This window comes from Passer domesticus, chromosome 13 (genome assembly GCF_036417665.1).
Source record: "Passer domesticus isolate bPasDom1 chromosome 13, bPasDom1.hap1, whole genome shotgun sequence".
Classification (NCBI taxonomy): Eukaryota; Metazoa; Chordata; class Aves; order Passeriformes; family Passeridae; genus Passer; species Passer domesticus.
Window position 1 is genome coordinate 3,212,667 of NC_087486.1, and position 17,267 is coordinate 3,229,933.

A 17,267-nucleotide genomic window follows, 5' to 3' on the forward strand; every position below is an offset into this window, starting at 1 on the left:
CGTCCATCCCCAGCACAGCCCCTCCTGGGCTGTCCCAGGTGTGCTGTGAGGCTGGGACAGAGTCCTGCTGCCCTCTGGTCACGGTGAATTACTGCTTCAGGGGGGCACCACGAATGGGGACCCTGTGGCAGCACAGTGCTGCTCCTTAGCCCAAAGAACAGCGTGGTGACGCGGGCCGAGGGTCACCAGGGTCACCAAGGGTGGAGCAGTGAAAGGGGGGCAGGCTGGGGGGGCACAGGGTGGGTTTGGGTGGCGGCAGCGGTGCCAGCCCCGCAGGGCGCGGGGGGGCCGCACGCAGCTGCACCGCGATGAGAATAGCAAGTGCGGCTGGGTAGCTAGGGAACAGTTGCTATGGGAGCGGGCCGAGGAGGAGTTCTCACACTCGGAGGGGGCATCTTGGGGTAAAATCCAGGCATTTTCTGCAGCCGTGGAAGGAAGGCAGGCAGGCGGGGGGATGGGGACTGCTTGGGCATTGCTGTTCCAAAGGCACCAGGCAGGATGCTTGTGCTGCCCTCCTGCCACTGCCTGGGTCATGGCAGCCTGGCACCAAGGTCCTGGGGTCACCCGCGTGTTCCTGTGTCTGTCACATGTTCAGGTGGCTCTGGGGCAGAGCTGGGCTGTGAACAGAGCCGTGGCTAGCCCCGAGCAGGGCAGGGAAGTGGCTCTGCCTGCTTCCACCTGCCCAGCGGTGCTCCAGCATTTGGGGGGTGTCTCCCATCCCTGTCCTTGATGGGGGTAAGCACCCTGCAGGTGAGGGGATGCTGGTGTGTGTCCAGAGTGGGTGGATGTGCACCCTAGGGCCACAGGCGAGCTGTGGGGTCCTGAGCAGTGCCCCGCGCTGTGGGGCTGTGGCAGCAGCTCCGCACACCATTTTCAGGGGTGAAGGATGCTCTCAGCTGTTGCCTGGGCAACGGCTCCTCCTCCAGCCCACCATGTGGCTCGGGGAGCGCTCCCCCGCCTGCCTCCCCCCGCTGCCGTGGGGAGAAGGGGAAGGGGAAGGGGAAGGCAGCTCCCGGCCCCCGGCGCTGGCGGGGCCGGAGGCCTGGCTCCCTTCGCCCGCCCTTGCCCCGACCTGACGATGCCCGTGGGCCCCACCGTGCCCCCCGTCCCTGCGGTCCCCATGCCTCAAGGGACCACCCCGGCCCCCCCGCATGGCCGCAGCCCCCTGCCCGCCCTGCGTGCTGCTGGGGCACCCCCACAAGCACCGAGCCGGCAGAGCCCGGCTGCCGTGGCCGCGCTGTGAGGTCGGATCGCAGGAGAGTTCCAGCAAGGTGAGTCGGGGCCGGAGCCGGGGGCGCCGCGGCCCCGCTGGAGCGGGGCGCTCGGGCTGGCCGCACACCGGAGCCGCCGTGCCCAGCCGTGGTGGGAGTGGGCTGCCAGCAGCCGGACTGCCCAGGCCGTGCATCCCCTGGCCGCCACGGAGGAAGTCCTTCCGGGCGGCCCCCGGCGGAGCGATGCGCCGTGTGTGCCGCCGCAGCGGGCGCCGGCCCCCCTGCCCACGGGCAGGAAAGGGCGCGGGTCACGGCCGGCGTGGGGCACCCACAGCCATCGCCCACCCGCACCTGGCACCTCTCCGCCCCAAAGCCACTCCGCCCCGCTCCTGGCACGGCCCCGGGGCGCAGCGAAGGGACTCGACCCCAAGCTCGGCGCAGAGGGAGGTGTCCCATGGGGGCCACGACCACCGGCCTCAGTTACAGCAGAGAAGAGCTGGTGACAACCCCCCGACGGCAATGGCTGGGGGAGCCCTAGCTCAGGGGCAATTGCCCAGGCCAGGCTGGCGAGGGGTCTGGCACCCAAGGGTGACCCCGGGACACCCAGTGCCGTTTCGGTCCCTCGCTGTTCTGGGGGCCAGGCTGGCGTGCTCTGCAGAGCCACGCGTCTCGCTGCAGTGGCCGGGGGGCTGTGCAGGGGCTGTGCTGCCCTCCCCTGCCCGTGGCCCTGTGCTGGCCGTCACCCCGCGGAGCTCGCCGCTGTCACCCCTTCAGGAGGCTGGGATGGCATTGCGGAAAGGGATGGCAGCACCCCCAAGGAACCTCCGTGGCGAGTGCAGGGCTACCGACCGCGGCAGCCTGTGGCACCACCCCACCGGGCATCACCCCACCCGCACCGGGAGCCGCTACCCGGGAATCCCCGGCCCCCACCCCGTGGGGCTCCCGCGGCCACCCCCGGGAATGCCCCGGCCCTCTCGCCACCGGCATCCCGCCGCCGTTCCCCCGGGGGGGGATTCCCTCGGCAGCACCGGTGCCGAGCGGCGGCGGGTCCCGGGGCGGGGGGTGCGGGGAGCCCGCGGATCCCTCCCCGAGCCGAGGGCGGGGCGGAGCGGCGGGGCGGGAGCCCGGGCGGGCGGGGCGGCGCGCGGCGGCGGCGCGGGAGCGCTCACCGGAGACAAAGGCAGCGCCGGGAGGCGGCGGCGGCGCCGCGCACCGGGCGCGCACCGGGCCCCCTCCCCCGCCGCCCGATGGAGCCGCCGCCCGCCGCCTGAGCCACGTGCGCCGCCGCCGCCGGTAACGGGAGCCGCGGAGGGAGCGGGCGCGGCGCCTCCGCCTGTTGCGCGGTGCGGGGGCAGCGGGGCCGGGGCGGGGGCGCGCGGGGCCGTCGCCACCGGGGGCCGCGGCGGGGGCGCGCGGCGCGTACCGGGGCGCGCATCTCCGCTCCGGCCCCGGCGGGCGCGCGCCCCGGGGGAGGAGGAGGATGAGGATGAGGATGAGGAAGGGGTGCCGCGCCCGGCACGGGGAGCGGGGAGGTTCCCCGCCGGGGTGTCACCCTCTCCGCGGAGGCAGCGGGCAGGGATGCGACGCGGGCAGCGGGGCCCAGGCCCCGGCCCGGGGCTACCGGCGGGGCCCGGCTCCGCTCTCCGCCCGGCGTGAGTGTCTCCAGCCCGGCCCCGCTCCTCCCCCAGCCCGCACGTCCTCGGCAGCCCCGCTCCCCCCGCACGCCCCAGCTGCGAACGCCCCCGGTCCGCGGCGCCGCCGGCCCGCCCTGCACCGCTTCCCGGTGTTCCCCCGGCCGTCATCCCGGGGCTCGACCCACGGCCCTTCCCGCACGGTACCTCTCCTCCCCGGGGATGCCCGGGCTGCCGGCGCGGAGCCTGTTGCAGCCGATGTGGCGAGCGCTGCTCGAACCGAGCTGGCCTCAGCCGGGGCACCCCCTCCCCAAAAACCCACATCCCGGCGCTGCCTCAGCCCACGCGTTTGTCTGCGTGATGGAGCAGCCCCCGCTGCCCGCCGGAGCGTGGTCACGGCCCCCGGCTCCTTCCTTCCCCATCGTTTCTTCCTTCCGCCGGGCTCGGCCCTCCGGCCCCGCGGGCACCCTCATCCCCGGTGGCCCTGCCGCGATCCCGTGCCAGGGGTGATGGAGCACCCCGCGCCCCTTCGCCCTGCTCCGAGCGAGGGATGGTGTCACCGCGGTCACCCAGCCCGCGCCTGTGTCACTCCAGGCTCACCCTCCTCCCTGCTGCCGAGCCCGTTTTCTCCCACACCACGATAATGAGAACCCTGACGGGTGCTTACGTGCCTGCCTGCGAGCACCCTTGGGTGCTGCTTGCTGGGGAGCAGACCTGCCCCTGGCACACACCCTTGACATTTGATGCTTGGTGGGATGTGACCGAGCTGTCACCCTGGCCGATGGGCAAGGGTGCTGGTTCCCATCACCACCCCCGCTGGCCCTGCATTGCTGTGTTGGGGTGCCACCATCCCCAGCGGCTGCGATGCCAGCCATGGCTTGGGCGCACGTGCTCCTGCCAGCGCCACGTGCCGCAGGCAGCGGCACCTCTGCCTGTCCCTGCTCCTCGCCAGGTCACCCCCCTGTGTGGCCGCACAGGGATGAGCTGCCTGGCTTCAGCAGCCGATTTAGGGTGCACTGGGTGGGCAGGACAAGGGGATGCCCCTGGGCACCCCATGCCAGGTGATGCTGTGGTACCACAGCATCCGTCTGCCACCCCAGGGTGCCCAGCAGCGCCGCGGGCGATTCTAGGGGGGCCGCGCAGGTTTGCATCCATGGGGGTGATGGTGGGGAGGGGTGCATGGGGTGCCAGGCACGGTTCCCCCTGGCTGCGGGCGCTGCGGCGCATGTGGAGCGAGTCACCATGGGAACAGGGCGTCCACGTTTCCGTGTCGCTCACGCTCGCGTCTGTCTCGTTGCAGGGCCCCCACCCCGGCGGTCCCCCCCCAGCGATGGGCAGCGGGACCCCGGCAGCCCCGTCCCCCCGCCGCCCGCCCCGCCGGCCCCCCGCCCCGCCGCCCGCCCGGCGCACCCAGGCCTGACCCACCCGCTCCAACCCCCCCAGCTCCATGGCGAGGACGGACCCCTGACGGCAGGCTCGCCCGCGGGCCAGAGGAAACGCGCCGGGCACGGCCCGGGGAGATGCCCTCGGCGGCCCTGACAGCATCGGGTCCTCCCTGACCCTGCCGCCGCCCTGAGCATCCCGTCCCCCCCATCCCGAGGGCAGGGAGAGGCGGGGGCCTCCCCCCGGGGCCAGCTGCCAAGATGGTGATGTCCCAGGGCACCTACACCTTCCTCACCTGCTTCGCGGGCTTCTGGCTCATCTGGGGCCTCATCGTGCTGCTGTGCTGCTTCTGCAGCTACCTGCGGCGGCGGGTGAAGCGGCAGCAGGAGGAGCGGCTGCGGGAGCAGAGCCTGCGCGCGCTGGAGATGGAGCCGCTGCACTACGAGGGTTACGGGGGCAGCCCCCCCGGCATCGCCATTCCCCACCGCCTCCGCCTCGAGCCCCACCATCACCATCACCACCCCCACCACATGCCACCCCCCCGGCCCTGGAGCTGCCGGCACGGTAAGGAGCAGGGAGGGGCTCTGCCATCCCCGCAGCACGGGCCTCCCCCTGTTTTGGGGGGGATACGACGTGAGAGCCGGGGCGCAGCGCTGACGGCAGCAGGGGTCCGGGGGGGGCTTTGCCTTGCAGAGTCAGACCTGTCAAAGCCGCCGTGCTATGAGGAGGCGCTGCTGATGGCGGAGCCCCCCCCGCCATACAGCGAGGTGCTGATGGACACGCGGGGGCTCTACCGCAAAATCAACGCCCCTTTCCTGAGCCATGAGCGGCTGGAGAAGCAGGAGCAGCCTCCCAGCTACAAACCCCTTTTCCTGGACGCCGGCTACGGTTCAGCGCTGCACCTGCCCCGCTCAGCCAGCCCCGGCCCTGCCTGCCCGGACCTCTACCTGCAGCAGGAGTGCTCCCCACGCATGTTTCCCAGCTGGACGGACTCGGAGCTCAGCAGCAGGGACACCTACGAGACGGGACCCTGGCACCTCCCGGTCTCCATGCCCCTCTTCGGCAGGACTACCGCTGTCTAACGGCGGCCACGGGGGATGCCCGGACCTTGCCATGCACCTGGGGGGTGGGGGGCTTTCGGTTGCTCGTGTCACCCCAGGGACACCCGCCCCGGCGCGGGCCATCGCCGCCGGCGCGGAAGGGGCTGGTTCCCCGTCTGGCCCCCGCCGGCCCCCCCATGGCCGGGGGCGCTGGGGACCCGGACTCTGCTCTGTTTCTTAAATTTTTCGTTTGTTACAGTTTGAGAATAAAAGTTTGTGGCTCGGGTTTGCCTCCTGGCGGGCTGGCATGGCGGGACCGCCCCCTCCCCACGGCAGCCGTAGCCCCCCCCCAGGCCCAGCCGTAGCCCCCCAGCAGGCTGCAGCCCCCGTGGGAGATGCTTTATTTATTAACAGACATGAGCACACCGCCGGTACAGAACTTGTGCTTTCCAAAAAGTTTCCGGGGGGAATGGGGGCAGAGGGGCCAAGCAGGGGCCAAGCAGGGGAGGATGGGGCTCCCAGCAAAGAAGGAGTGGGGAAGGGGTAAAAGCCCCCACATCAGCTCCCTGCCGGGGTTTGGGGGGGGGGACGCCGCTGGCTGCAGCCTTGCCTCGGTCGGGTCACTTTATTGCCATATTCATTTATTATTATTATTATTATTTCTTTTTTTTTTTTCTTTGAACTCGTGCAAAGTACTGGGGGGGGCTCCCGGGGGGGGGCACGAAGAGAACGAGGACCCTGTCCCACAGCCGGGCAGGGGATGCGAGCGTGTGTCGTCCCCCCCAAAGGGGCGCTGGGGTATCGGGGGGGGGTTGGGGGGGCTGCTAAGGGAGGGCTGGGGGGCTGACACGGCTCCTACCGACAACTTAAAAAAGAGAGGAGGAGAAGGGGGGGCTGTAAAAGGTGCCCCGGGGCGGGGCTGCAGCGGGGCGGCCGCCACCTGGAGGCCTCATCCTGCGGGGCCCCAGAGGGGAGAGGGGGGCCCGGCCCCCGGCTGCAGCCCCCTCGTGCCCCGCGCCGGCCGGGGCGGGCTGCCTGTGCCGGCCCCGCTCACAGGGCCCCCCCAAAGCTCTCCTCTTCCTCGGGCAGAGGGTCTGCATCCCAGCACGTGATGTCGATCTCTGGAGGACAGGGAGAGCGGTCAGGATGATGATGGCTTGGGGTGCCCCAGAGAGGGACGGACTCCCCCTCCTCACTGTCCTCACTCACCTGGGGGCTTGTTGTAGAAGACGGGCTGGGGGGCTTTGGCCGACAGCTCCTCGGTGGGGGGCACCTCCTCCTCCTGGGACTGGCTGAAGTAGCCCTCGCTGGCCTGGGGGGTGGGGGCAGGTTGTCAGGACCCCCCCAGCCCCCCTTCACCCCCTGACCTCTCCCCACGAGTGGTGCTCACCTGCTCCCCACGACCCGGTGTCCCATCCTTGGGGGCCATCTCCCCATTGGTGATGGGGGGCGTCTCTCGGCCCGGGGTGTCTTCCTGGGGCGTGTGCTGGCAGCCCAGATCCTGGGACTGGGGGTCCCCCTCGCCAGCTGCCTCTTCCTCTTCCTCATCCTCCTGCTCCGCGTCGCAGAAGGTGGCAGGGGGCTCAGGCAGCTCATCCAGGCTCAGCAGGGCCCCCTCCTCGGGCAGCATGGCCGGGGGTGTCTCGGGGACAGGGGCAGCAGGCAGGGGCCAGGCAGCTGGGGGGGTCACCCCGTCGCTCTGCCACAGGTCGATGAGGCTCTCGGGGTTGGGGGCTTCCCCAGTTTGGGGCTCGTCAGCCACGGGTGGCAGGGAGGGCTCGCTGGGCTCCAGGGTCACCAGGTCCCCCAGGGCATCACCCCCCGCTGTCCACACTGGGCTGGGACTGGGCTCGTCCCCTGGGGGCTCGATGGCCTTGTCCTCGGGCCCCGGGAAGGGCCAGTGCTGCTCGGGCGTGGCTGGCCCGGGCTCCTGTGCGCTGGGGCTGGGGGACTCTGAAAGGAGGGGACAGCAGTCAGTGGGGACAGAAAACCTTGTCCAGGGCTGGGGGTCACCCGGGGGCAGGGATGCAGCTCAGGGGGATTTGGAGTCCGTTGGACTGGGCACAGTATGGGGAACGCTGCAAGGATGGGTGGGGGTGGCTGGGCAGGGAGGGGATTGTGGCATGCACTGGGGAGTGAGGGGACACAGGGAGGGACAAGGTGATCCCCTGGGGAGTGGCAGGGAGGCAGAAAGGGCTGTGGAGGGAACGGGAGAGGTGCCCTGAGAAGACGCAGAAGGGAAAGCTGGGATGGCAAAGCACCAGAGGATGCCAAGGCGCAGCAGGGACACACGGCGACAGCAGCAGAGCTGGCTGGGGTGCCCTGGGGACGCAGTGGGGCAGAGGGGACATACAGGGGGATTCAGCAGCCCTGGAAAGGACGCACAGCAGGACGGCGCAGATTGGGCAGCGTCACACTGGGGGCCCCAGCAGAGGCAGCAGGGCTGCACTGGGGGTGCAGCAGGGAGGGCACGTACGGAGCAGGGGGAATGCATGGCGTGGGGTGCAGCAGAGACAGCAGGGATGCACCGGCGTTAGAAAATGCACTGGAGGCGGCAGGGGTGCAGCAGTGACGGGGGGGCTGCACGGGGGGATGCAGCAGACACGGCGGGGATGCAGCGGCACGGAGCAGCAGGAACGGCGGGGACGCGCTGGGGGACGCAGCCCAGGCAGGCAGGATACACCGAGGGATGCACACGGGGCAGCAGGGATGCACTGAGCCATGCAAGGGCAGCTGGGGGGCTGCAGGGCAGCTGGGGGGCTGCAGCACAGCCAAGGGACTGCAGTGGGGATGTGCTTCGGGACACAGCCCAGGCAGGCAGGGTACACCGAGGGGTGCACACGGCGCAGCAGGGATGCACTGAGCCATGCAAGCGCGGCTGGCAGGGCTGCAGCACAGCCCAGGGGCTGCAGCAGGGATGCACCCGGCAGCCCTGGGCAGGGGGGGCAGCGCCAGCCCTGCGCCCACCTTTGGGCGTTGCTGGCGTCTGGTCGGCGGGCGCGCGGGTGCCCGGGGTGCCCGGGGTGCCCAGCGGCGTGGCGGCCGGGCTGGGCTCGCAGGGGCTGCAGCCCGCTGCCGAGGCCTTGCGGAAGGCGTCCGACTGGCTGCCTGCAGACAAGGGAGAGGCGGAGGCGTGGGGGGGCTGCCCACGCTGAGGGGGGTACCAGAACCCCACTCTGCTCCTGCCCCACTCCAAGCCAGCTGTGCGCTGCCAAGGGCACGCCGCTGTGTGCCTGCCACCACCTCGTCCCCTCCTGGGTGGTGGGGTGGAGCTGCCGTGGGTGCAGCAACCACCGTGGCCCTTCCAGGTGTCCCCAGCACCCCCATGAGTTTCAGCCCCCGCATCTGCCGGGCAAGGGGACAGGCAGCCCCACAGCTGCCGTGGTGCACACTGGCTCTGCCCACGCGTCACTCAGCTGTGCCCTGGCACAGCCTCTGTGGGCACAGCTCCATGCTGTGCCTGAGGGGGCACAGCCCTACATGGCCCCTGGAACCACCTGGCCCCTTCTGCCCCACTGGCAGAGCCCCACACATTCCTGGGCACGGCCTTTTCCATTCCACACTGCTTTGTGGGCAGTCTTGCAGTCTTGTCCATGGCACAGCTGTTCCATACCCTTCTGCCCCACTGGCACAGCCTCACACGATCCTGGGCACAGCCTTTTCCACACTGCCTAATGCTGCCCCACGGGCACAGACCTGCATGGTCCAGGGCAGCAAAGATGTCCCTTTCCCTTCTGCCCCATCAGCACGTGATTCTGGCACAGTATTTTCCACGCTGCCTGACCCTGCCCCACGGGCACAGTCCTGCATGACCCAGGGCACAGCTGTCCTATCCACTGCTGCCCCATGGGCAGAGCCTGCCCTGTGCCCGCTCCGCCCCATGGGCACAGTCTATCCCATCCCACTGTGCACCATCACCTCCCCAGGCACAGCTCTACCCTGTCCCCATCTGACCCACGGGCACAGCCTGCCCTATGTCCCCCCTCCCGGGGGCACTGGGACCAGCATGGGGCCAGCCCAGCAGGGCCACTGTCCCCCCTGGGTGTCTGTCCCCCTCGGGGTGCCCGTGCTGCCTCCGCCGGTGGTCCGGTGTGCCGTGGGGCTGGGTGGGCTGTGGGGCAGCTGCCCATGGCTCGACCCCCGGAGCTGCGCCCGGGAGCTCCCAGCTACCTACATGGGAAGAAAGAGGAGAGATTTGGAGTGCGGTGGCAGGAGATATAGGGGAAGGGGGTCCGTGGGGGGGAGGAGGAGGAGGAGGAGGAAGAAGGTGGCCCACTGTCAGCTGTCTTTATGAAAGGACAGTGCAGACGACCTGTGAGAGAAAGACAGACAGACAGACGGACGGACGGAGAGAGAGAGAGAGCAAAGAGATGGGTCAGTCCCTGCTCAGCGCAGTCGTGGCGGGGCTGGAGCACCAGGGCACCGGGATGGGAGCACAGCAGGGTGGAAGGCAGCATGGTGGGAGAATGGCAGGACAAGAGGATGGAAAGGCAGCAGGACAGAAGGACGTGAGGCAGCACTGCCTGGCCAGGTGGGGAGAGAGGCCAGGACACGGCTGTGGGACCAACTATCTGCTCAGCCACAGCACAGCCCCACAGTGTGAATCTGTGGCACAGCCCATGGCAAGGCCAGAACACACAGCCCAGAGCACAACCCACAGCCCTGCCCCAAGGCACAGCACCATGGCACACCCCCACGGCACATCCCACAGCACATCCCACGGCACAGCCCATGGCACAGCCCATGGCACAGCCCATGGCACACCACACAAGAACACAGGTCACAGGCTCCCTCCCAGCACAGCTCACGGCACAGCCCCCCAGCACAGCACCATGACACAGCCCCATGGCTGGAGGCACCCACCAGTCCTTCCCTACATTCACAAAAAGAGTCCCAGCACTGGATTCCAGACTGTGGGGCAGCCCAGCTTCTCCAAGGGGCATTCCTTGCCAGCTGGCAGCATGCTGAGTGCCCCACATGTGCCTCACTCTCTCCTGCCCCTTTTAGCTGTCACCATGGGATGCATTCCCAAGCCATCCCTGGAGCTCCAGCTGCCCACCTGTATGCACCAACCACGCTTCCAGCGTGGCTGCGGGCACAGTGCTGTGACAGGTGAGTGGCCAGCACCCAGCAGGGAGCAGGGTGAGCCCTGTTGTGCTGAAGACAACCTGACATGCAGCCCCTGACAAGCTGCCCCAGCTGCAGGGCCACGTGAGGTGCAGTGGCAGTGGCGGTGATGGTGGCAGCGATGGTGGCACAGCAGAGCAGGACGTCCCCTGCCATCCTCATGCCCTTGGCACCCAGAACACAGTGCCAGTGATGGCAGAGGGTACACCCCCTCCCCACATCGCACCCCCAGTCTTTCCATATCCCACTGCAATCCTTTGAGCTGTGACACTGCACTCACCTGTGCCCTGGTGTCCTGGTGCCCACCCCTGTGCCCAGAGCCCCCCGCAGCCCCTCACCTGTCCTGTGGCTGCCTGGTGAGACAGCATCACTGCTGCCCGATGCCACCCGCTCCTGCTGCTTGAAGAACTCCCGGGGGTTGTCAGGCCGCTGAGCGATGATGGCAGCAGCCTCCTGTGGGGACGGGGAGGCTGAGCCCCACTGCCCGGGGGTGTGGGGCTGTGGGACCACCTTCCATGCATCCCACAGCTCCGTTCCCATCTAGCTGTGGGCACTGCTGCATGGGGAGTGAGGAGCAGCACCGGGCACGGCCATCACCACACTCACCTCCACCTCTGACTCCGATTTCCTAAACTGCTGCCTGTCGTCCTCCTCTTGCTGGTCCCCCTGGGAAGAGACACAGCATCACCCCCCAGCCCCGGGCACCCAGCTGGGGAAAGCCCCTCCCTGGGGGTAATGCCAGGGGCAGCCCTGGCTCTGATCCTAGCGCCAGTCCCACCGTGGCACTCACAAAGATGGACTGCTCCTTCAGGCGCTGCCGGGCCTCCTCCGCCTCCAAGCTCTGCTGCTTCCTCCTGCAGTGGGGAAACGGGAAAGGCGCTGGGCATCGGCTCCTGCCAGGCCCTGCCCCAGCCCCACCGTGCCAGGGACACCCATGTGCCCACCCAGCCGCTCACAGCACGTGCTCAGCCATCCTGTGCCCACAGCCCAGCCGACCCCAGCCGTGCCTGTGCTCCTCGATCTGCTCCTCACGCTCCCGGTAGCGCCGTTCCCGCTCCTCCTGCTCCAGCCTCTCCTGCTCCATCCGCTCCTGCTCGAACCGCAGCCGGGCATCCAGCGCCTTTTTCCGCTCTTCCTCCTTACGCAATTCCTCCTCTTTCTGGTGTGTGTGGGGGGGATCAGTGAGGGGCTGCCAGCAGCTCACCCCGCTCCCGGGGTGTCCCTCCGTAACCCACCTTGGCCTGCTCCCAGAACTGCTCCCGGTTGAGCCGCTTCATCTCCACGGTGGCATCGGTTTTCTGGTAGGTGGTGCCCTGGGACGGAGCAGAGGTGGGGGATGGAGGGGCTGGGATCAGCGAGGGGGGTAGCAGTAAGGGGCACACGGGGCGAGGGGCTGCGGCACACAGGAGCCCCGGGCAGCACCCCGGGCAGCCATGGGCAGGTTACCACGGGCTCGGCGTTCTCGTCCTCGCGCAGCCGCAGGCGGTGCAGCACCGGGCTGGAGACACGGGCCAGCCCGTTGGACAGCCGCTGCCCGATGGCCCCGGGGTCAATGTCCTCCACGCTGCTGGCGTTGACAATGACATCCACACCCTGCGGGGGCGCAGGCAGCCATCAGGGCTCAGCATCAGTGCCCTGGCAGCATCTTCCCCGTCCCCAGCGTCACCCACCTGGAAGAACTCGGCAATCTTGGCTACGTGGCTGGCACAGGCGCATTTGCGGGCGTCCGGCACGTCCTCACCCACCTGTGGCAGCCGGGGAGGGACTGAGCTGGGAGAGGCAGCAGGGTGACCCCCACCCCACTGACCTCAGCTGGGCAGCAGGACTGTGGGGCACCCACACCCCTGGCCACTGCCAGCTCGCTCACACCCAGCCATGTCCCTGTGGGCACAGCACAGCCCCCCGCAGCATGGCCCCCAGACTCACCCAGTTGACGAGGACGTATTTGGGGAGCACGGCCTGGGGGTCCTTGACGCTGCAGAAGCCATACATCACCTTCTGAATCTCAAAGTGGCCGGAAAGCTCCAGCAAGCCTCCACCTGGCACAGCACCGTCAGCCCACGTGCACCCAGCACCAGGAACGGGTGACAGGGAGAACACCAGCACAGGTGAGCTGGCAGAGGGGACAGAGAACCTTACCTCCTGACGCTGCCAGCTTCAGGTCATCAGAGCCATCCTCGTATGTGTAGAGGGCCCTGGGGAGACACCGTGGGTCAGCCAAAGCCAGGAGGAGGTGGGGCAGCCCCCAACCTCCCCATCCTGCTTACACTGAGGTCAGGGCACGTGCTGGGGTCTGGCTGCTTGTGCCAAAACTAGAAACCCTTGTCCATCAACAGCAGCAAGAGCAAGACTGCCAGGCAAGGCAGACAGGATGTGGGGCAGGGCCTATTCCCCAACCCTTGGTGGCAGCTGTGGGGAAGGGTCCCAAGTTTGGGGACAGAATAGTCACTTGGGCACAGGGACCCACCGACTGCTGTGCTGCAAGCCAGAACAGTCTCACAGCAACTTGCTGGCCCATCCCTGTCCCCTCACGACCCTTCCAGCTACTGACCAGGCTTGGGGACAACCCTGTGCCCCAGTAAGGACCCAGGTCCACTCACGTGCCCGGCTGCGTGAGCCACCAGCCCAGCAGGCACCAGGCTGGGGGAGGACGCCGGAGCACCAGCAGCAGCAAATCAATGAACCGCCAGAGTGTGATGGGGCCGTCATGGAGACTGTTCCTTGGAAACCATTCCCAGCTGATGGGAAACCCCCTGTCGCTCCCACCGTGCCCTGGCCAGCCCCTCTGGGGGCTCCGTGGGGACCCCCAGCAGCCAGCACCTCCCCAGAGGCACACAGCCAGCCATGGAGGGGGGACCACGCATGCCAAATCGGTCCAGGGCGGGTGGGCGAGGGGATGGATGTCGCTAGGCAACCAGCATCCTCCATCGCCATGGCAACCCCCCCCATCCCAGCTGGGATGCAGCTCGCCCCGATGACGAGGTGATTAGTGGAGGGGAGCGGGGGAGGCAGGCAGGCAGTGGGGACCTGCGGGGCCTGGCAGGCACCCAAACCTGCCTGCCACCGTCACGCGCTGCACCCGGAAAGCCAGGGCCGCCCGTGCTGGATCCCCCACAGCCCTGCTCCGCCGCGGGTGGGCGGCTCTGCCCATCAGCATTCGGCTGGTGGTGCTTCTCAGAGCCCCAAAATCCCCGCTGTGCCGAGCAAAGCCGTCCTCACTCGAGCCTGCAGCTTCAATCCACAGCCTGGGGAACGGGAATCGAGCGTCCCTACGGGCACAGCCACCCCCTAAACAGGGCCGTGGCTGGAGCTGAAAAGCAAGGGGAAGGCAGGCAGGTGCCGAGGAGGGAGAGGGCCTCCCTCTGCCTCCAGCACCCGCCGCCCCCCGAGCCCCTGGCAGGGAGCCGCAGATAATTGCACCAACAAGATTGACTTTAATCCGCACATCCCGATCCCGCTAATCGGCCGCCCCAGCCGGCGCCAGCTTCCAGGCCTGGAACAGCTGCAAAGTGCTGTCTGAGATGGCTGTGACAGGGAAGGGTGGCAAATGCAGCCCCTGATCCCCCCAGAATGGGCGAGGATGGCAGCAGTTTGGGGGAGCCCAGGGCAGCGAGCTGGAAGCTGGCAGGGTGGGATGCAGCTGGCAGCAGACAGGAGAAAAGAAGTAGGGCAGAGCCACAGCATCGCTGCCTGGGGAGCCCTGTGGGTGCTGGGGGCACCCACTGCCTGCTGTCCTTCCCCAGAACCCTGCCGTGCCGGGTGGTATCTGGGCACAAGGCTGCTGCCTGCACCCGGGGGTGCTCCCAGGGCAGATGGGGCTTGCTGTGGACACAGCTCAGCAGCACAGCCTGACTCCATGCCAGGATGGAGGTTTCCATTCCAGGAGACAGGGAAGCCGTGCTGGGGCCTGTAGCATCCCCAGGGGTGCCCCCAGGGACCCAGAGCCCAACAGCACCACCACAGCCCTGGCAGTGGGGACCAGCTGTGTCACAGCGGGTGCTGTCAGCATCAGCATTGCTTACCCTGCTTCCATGGGCTCCAATCCCTCCACCCAACCCCTACAGCCCTTTCCCACCCCCAGGCTCCAGGTATGTGGGTCACCCGTGGGTGGAGATGCCCCGTGCAGCCCGGGGGGGGCTCCTGCAGCCGGGGGGCTCCACTGAGGGTCCCCATCACCCCAACCAAAGCCTTCGTAGCCCCGCTGCCCTCGCGTGGCCCCGCTGCTCGCCGGAGCAGGCAGAGCAGCAACCTCGGGAGTCAGAACGGGGCTCCCACCCCCCATGCCACGGCCAGGGAGGGGTCACAGCGCCCCAGCCTCCCGCCCCAGCCCCGGCACATGTGTTTCCAATGTGGCTGGGAGCTCCAGGGAGTCGGCGTGCTCAGAAAGCAGCACCAAATTCCTTTCCGATCGAGTAATGGGCCCCAGCAGCCTTCGCGGGGCCGGGCAGGGGGAGGGGATGCTCGGACCCTCCAAGACCCGGCTGGAGCAGGGGAAATCCCAGACTAAACAGTGGGATCCCGGCCGGGCATGAGTGTGGCATTCCCCGGTACCGGCCCAGGGCCGGGCTCTGGCACAGTGTCCTTCCAGGCAGCTCAGCCAGGCTGGGCCCTCCTCCCCTGGGTACTGTCCCCATCACCTTGCCCGATGCACCCCACCAGCATCACCCCTCATCCCGCACCCCCAGCAGCAGAGGGGATGCTGTTCCCGCGGGCACTGAGCGCCAGGCACTCCGGTGCCAATGGCATGGGGCGGCCGGGCACGATGGAGCGGCTGGGGACGATGGAGCAAAGCCAGCCCCGCGGATGGGGACGGCAGGGGATCGCTGCCTGGCCGGGATCAGCGTTGGAGGTGTGTGTGGGGGAGCCGCCACCGGCACTCGCCTTCCCGGGAACCGATTCTGCTGCTCTCAGCAGCTTTGGCAGGGACGGCTCCTTTGCAGCGGATGCCGGGAAGCAAGATGCGCCCGGGGCTGACAGCTGCCGCCTGGCCGGCAGCACACACGGCGCTTGCCCGCAGCGCCCCTGGGCTGACCGCGGGGCTGCGGGGCCCTCCGGAGACCCCCGGGGACCGGCGGGCACCTGGACCTGCCCAGGCCCGCACAGCCCTGTCCTGAGAGCAGGGAGCTGCTCTGAGGTAGACGTCTGGCCGGCTGGGCTGTGGGTGCAGCCCAGCTGGGAGGTGGGAGTCCCCGGATGGCTGGTGGGTGTATCCCGGAGGGGCGGCGGATGCCCCTGGCTGGGTGGTGGGCGCACAGCAGCTCCCCTCCGTCCGCCCCCCACCAAAAGCATCAGGCACAGCATGCACCCAGCACTGCCCAGCGCCCCGGCTCTGCCCAGCGAGATGCGCCCCGGCGAGCCGGCAGCGCTCCCAGCCAGCATGCCAGAGGCACCCTGGAGGGCAGGGAGGGGATGGCGGGGCAGATGGCCCCCGCCAGCCTCCCGGGGCCCGGCTGCGCTGGGAGATGCGGGTGGGCTGGCAGCGGGTGATGCTCCCTGCAGCGGGCCTGGATCCAGCCGGCCGCGACACCGGGTGCCCCGGGCAGCGCGAGCAGCCGGGGGTCCCAGCGGAGAGAGCGGCTCCCCTCCCCGACTCAACACAACCCCAGCCCGGCGGGGCAACCCCGGGCCGACACACCGCGACCCCCAGGGATGCGGCAGCCCAGGGGCTTGGGGGAATCTGAGGGTAGCGGGAGCGGCGGGAGATGCTCGGTGCCCCCGCCGCTCCAGGCCTCGCTCCGCCGGGCAGCGGGACCGCCGCCGCCGGGATCCCGGCGGAGCCGCTCGGGAGCGGGACCGCTCGGGAGCGGGGCCCCGATCCCCTCCCCATCCCCCGTTCCCCGGGCGCCCCTGCCCGCGGCTCCTGCTCCAGACAATGGCGAGGAACCGGTGCCGGGCCCAGCAGCGGGGAGCCCCACGGGGCCCTCCCCGCCGAGCGCGAATTCCCCCGCTCCCCGCTCTCGCTGCCCGGCCGGGGGTCGCGCCGGGCCGTGCCGGGGAGTCCCGGCGCTCGCACGTGCCGGCCCGGCGCAGACAAAGCGGGGACCGCGCCCCGGCCCGGTGCGGCGGGCAGGTGCGGGCACCGGGGGCGGCGAGCCGGGCACACCCCCCGCCGCCCCGCCCGCCTTTGTGTGCCGGGGCTCCCGGGGACGGCGGGGGGGCGCAGCTCGGGGCGCGGCCGGTGTTACCGGGCGGCTCCGTGCACAAAGGGCGGCGGCGGCGGCGGGGACAAAGGGGCGGCGGCGGCGGCGGGCGCGCTCACCAGTCGGTGGGGCTGTCCTCGCCGATCACGTCCTGGTAGGAGGCGAGCAGCTCCAGGCGGTGCGCCGCGAAGCCGACGCCAGCCATGGCGGGGCCGGGATGCTGCCGGGGGACCGGAGGGACCGGCCGCCTGCCCGCCTCCGAGACACTGCCGCAGCGGCCGGGCGGAGGGGCGAGCGGCGGGGAGGCTCCGCCCGCCGCCGCGCCCGGTCCTAGCGCCGCGAACGGCGGCCCCCCTCCCCTCCCCTCCGCCCCCCCGCCCGGCCCCCGCCCCCGCCGCGCCCCCGGGGCGCCCCCGGGGCACCCCCCCGGCCGCGCCGCCCGGCCCCGCGCCGGGACCCCGGGGGTGCGGGCGGCATCGCCCCCGCCCCGCGCCGCCCCCGCGCGCAGCTCGCCCCCGGCATCCCGCAGCCTGGGCTCTGCTCGGCCCCCGCAACGCCGCGCCCCCCGCCCCAGGGACACCGAACCCCGGCTCGGCTCCTCCTGGGAGCCTGCACGCCGGGAGATTTCGCATCCCGGGCTCTCCTCCGCCCTGGGGACCCCGCATCCTGGGCTGCCCCTCTTGGGAACTTGCGCTCTGGAGACCTCTCGTGCTGGGTGGTCCTCTCCATTCCCAT

General features: G+C 69.9%; 2 protein-coding genes across 4 annotated transcripts; one reads left to right on the plus strand and one right to left on the minus strand.

Moving 5' to 3' along the window:
• The first annotated feature begins 942 nt into the window (after window positions 1-942).
• Window positions 943-5,550, plus strand: PRR7 (proline rich 7, synaptic). Of its 2 annotated transcripts, none has more exons than XM_064387359.1 (3): window positions 943-1,271; window positions 4,143-4,789; window positions 4,892-5,550. In XM_064387359.1, exons 2-3 carry the CDS (start codon window positions 4,486-4,488, stop codon window positions 5,305-5,307), a joined length of 720 nt encoding a protein of 239 aa, XP_064243429.1. In that variant the 5' UTR covers window positions 943-1,271; window positions 4,143-4,485; the 3' UTR covers window positions 5,308-5,550. The 2 variants fall into 2 exon arrangements, with proteins under 2 accessions (XP_064243429.1, XP_064243430.1); XM_064387360.1 differs by having other exon boundaries at window positions 945-1,271; window positions 4,919-5,550.
• A 99-nt stretch (window positions 5,551-5,649) lies between these two features.
• DBN1 (drebrin 1) lies at window positions 5,650-16,853 on the minus strand. 2 transcript variants are annotated; one of them, XM_064387354.1, is made up of 15 exons: window positions 16,652-16,852; window positions 12,532-12,587; window positions 12,319-12,431; window positions 12,063-12,137; window positions 11,839-11,985; window positions 11,628-11,705; window positions 11,400-11,551; window positions 11,183-11,246; window positions 10,999-11,058; window positions 10,731-10,845; window positions 9,440-9,577; window positions 8,233-8,373; window positions 6,656-7,218; window positions 6,475-6,577; window positions 5,650-6,386 (listed from the first exon to the last, which is right to left on the minus strand). In XM_064387354.1, the coding sequence occupies exons 1-15, from the start codon at window positions 16,735-16,737 to the stop codon at window positions 6,316-6,318; spliced, it is 1,962 nt and encodes a 653-aa protein (XP_064243424.1). In that variant the 5' UTR covers window positions 16,738-16,852; the 3' UTR covers window positions 5,650-6,315. The 2 variants fall into 2 exon arrangements, with proteins under 2 accessions (XP_064243424.1, XP_064243425.1); XM_064387355.1 differs by lacking the exon at window positions 9,440-9,577 and having other exon boundaries at window positions 16,652-16,853.
• Between the last annotated feature and the right edge of the window lie 414 nt (window positions 16,854-17,267).

What these genes read in the sequence shown, in the direction of transcription:
- PRR7 (XM_064387359.1), top strand. Translation starts at nt 4,486, where the DNA reads ATGGTGATGTCCCAGGGCACCTACACCTTCCTCACCTGCTTCGCGGGC. An exon ending in GCCCTGGAGCTGCCGGCACG is followed by an intron (nt 4,790 to 4,891) that starts GTAAGGAGCAGG and finishes TGACGGCAGCAG; the next exon opens with GGGTCCGGGGGGGGCTTTGC.
- DBN1 (XM_064387354.1), bottom strand. Translation starts at nt 16,737, where the DNA reads ATGGCTGGCGTCGGCTTCGCGGCGCACCGCCTGGAGCTGCTCGCCTCC. An exon ending in GAGGACAGCCCCACCGACTG is followed by an intron (nt 12,588 to 16,651) that starts GTGAGCGCGCCC and finishes GTGTCTCCCCAG; the next exon opens with GGCCCTCTACACATACGAGG. An exon ending in CTTCTACAACAAGCCCCCAG is followed by an intron (nt 6,387 to 6,474) that starts GTGAGTGAGGAC and finishes CCTGTCCTCCAG; the next exon opens with AGATCGACATCACGTGCTGG.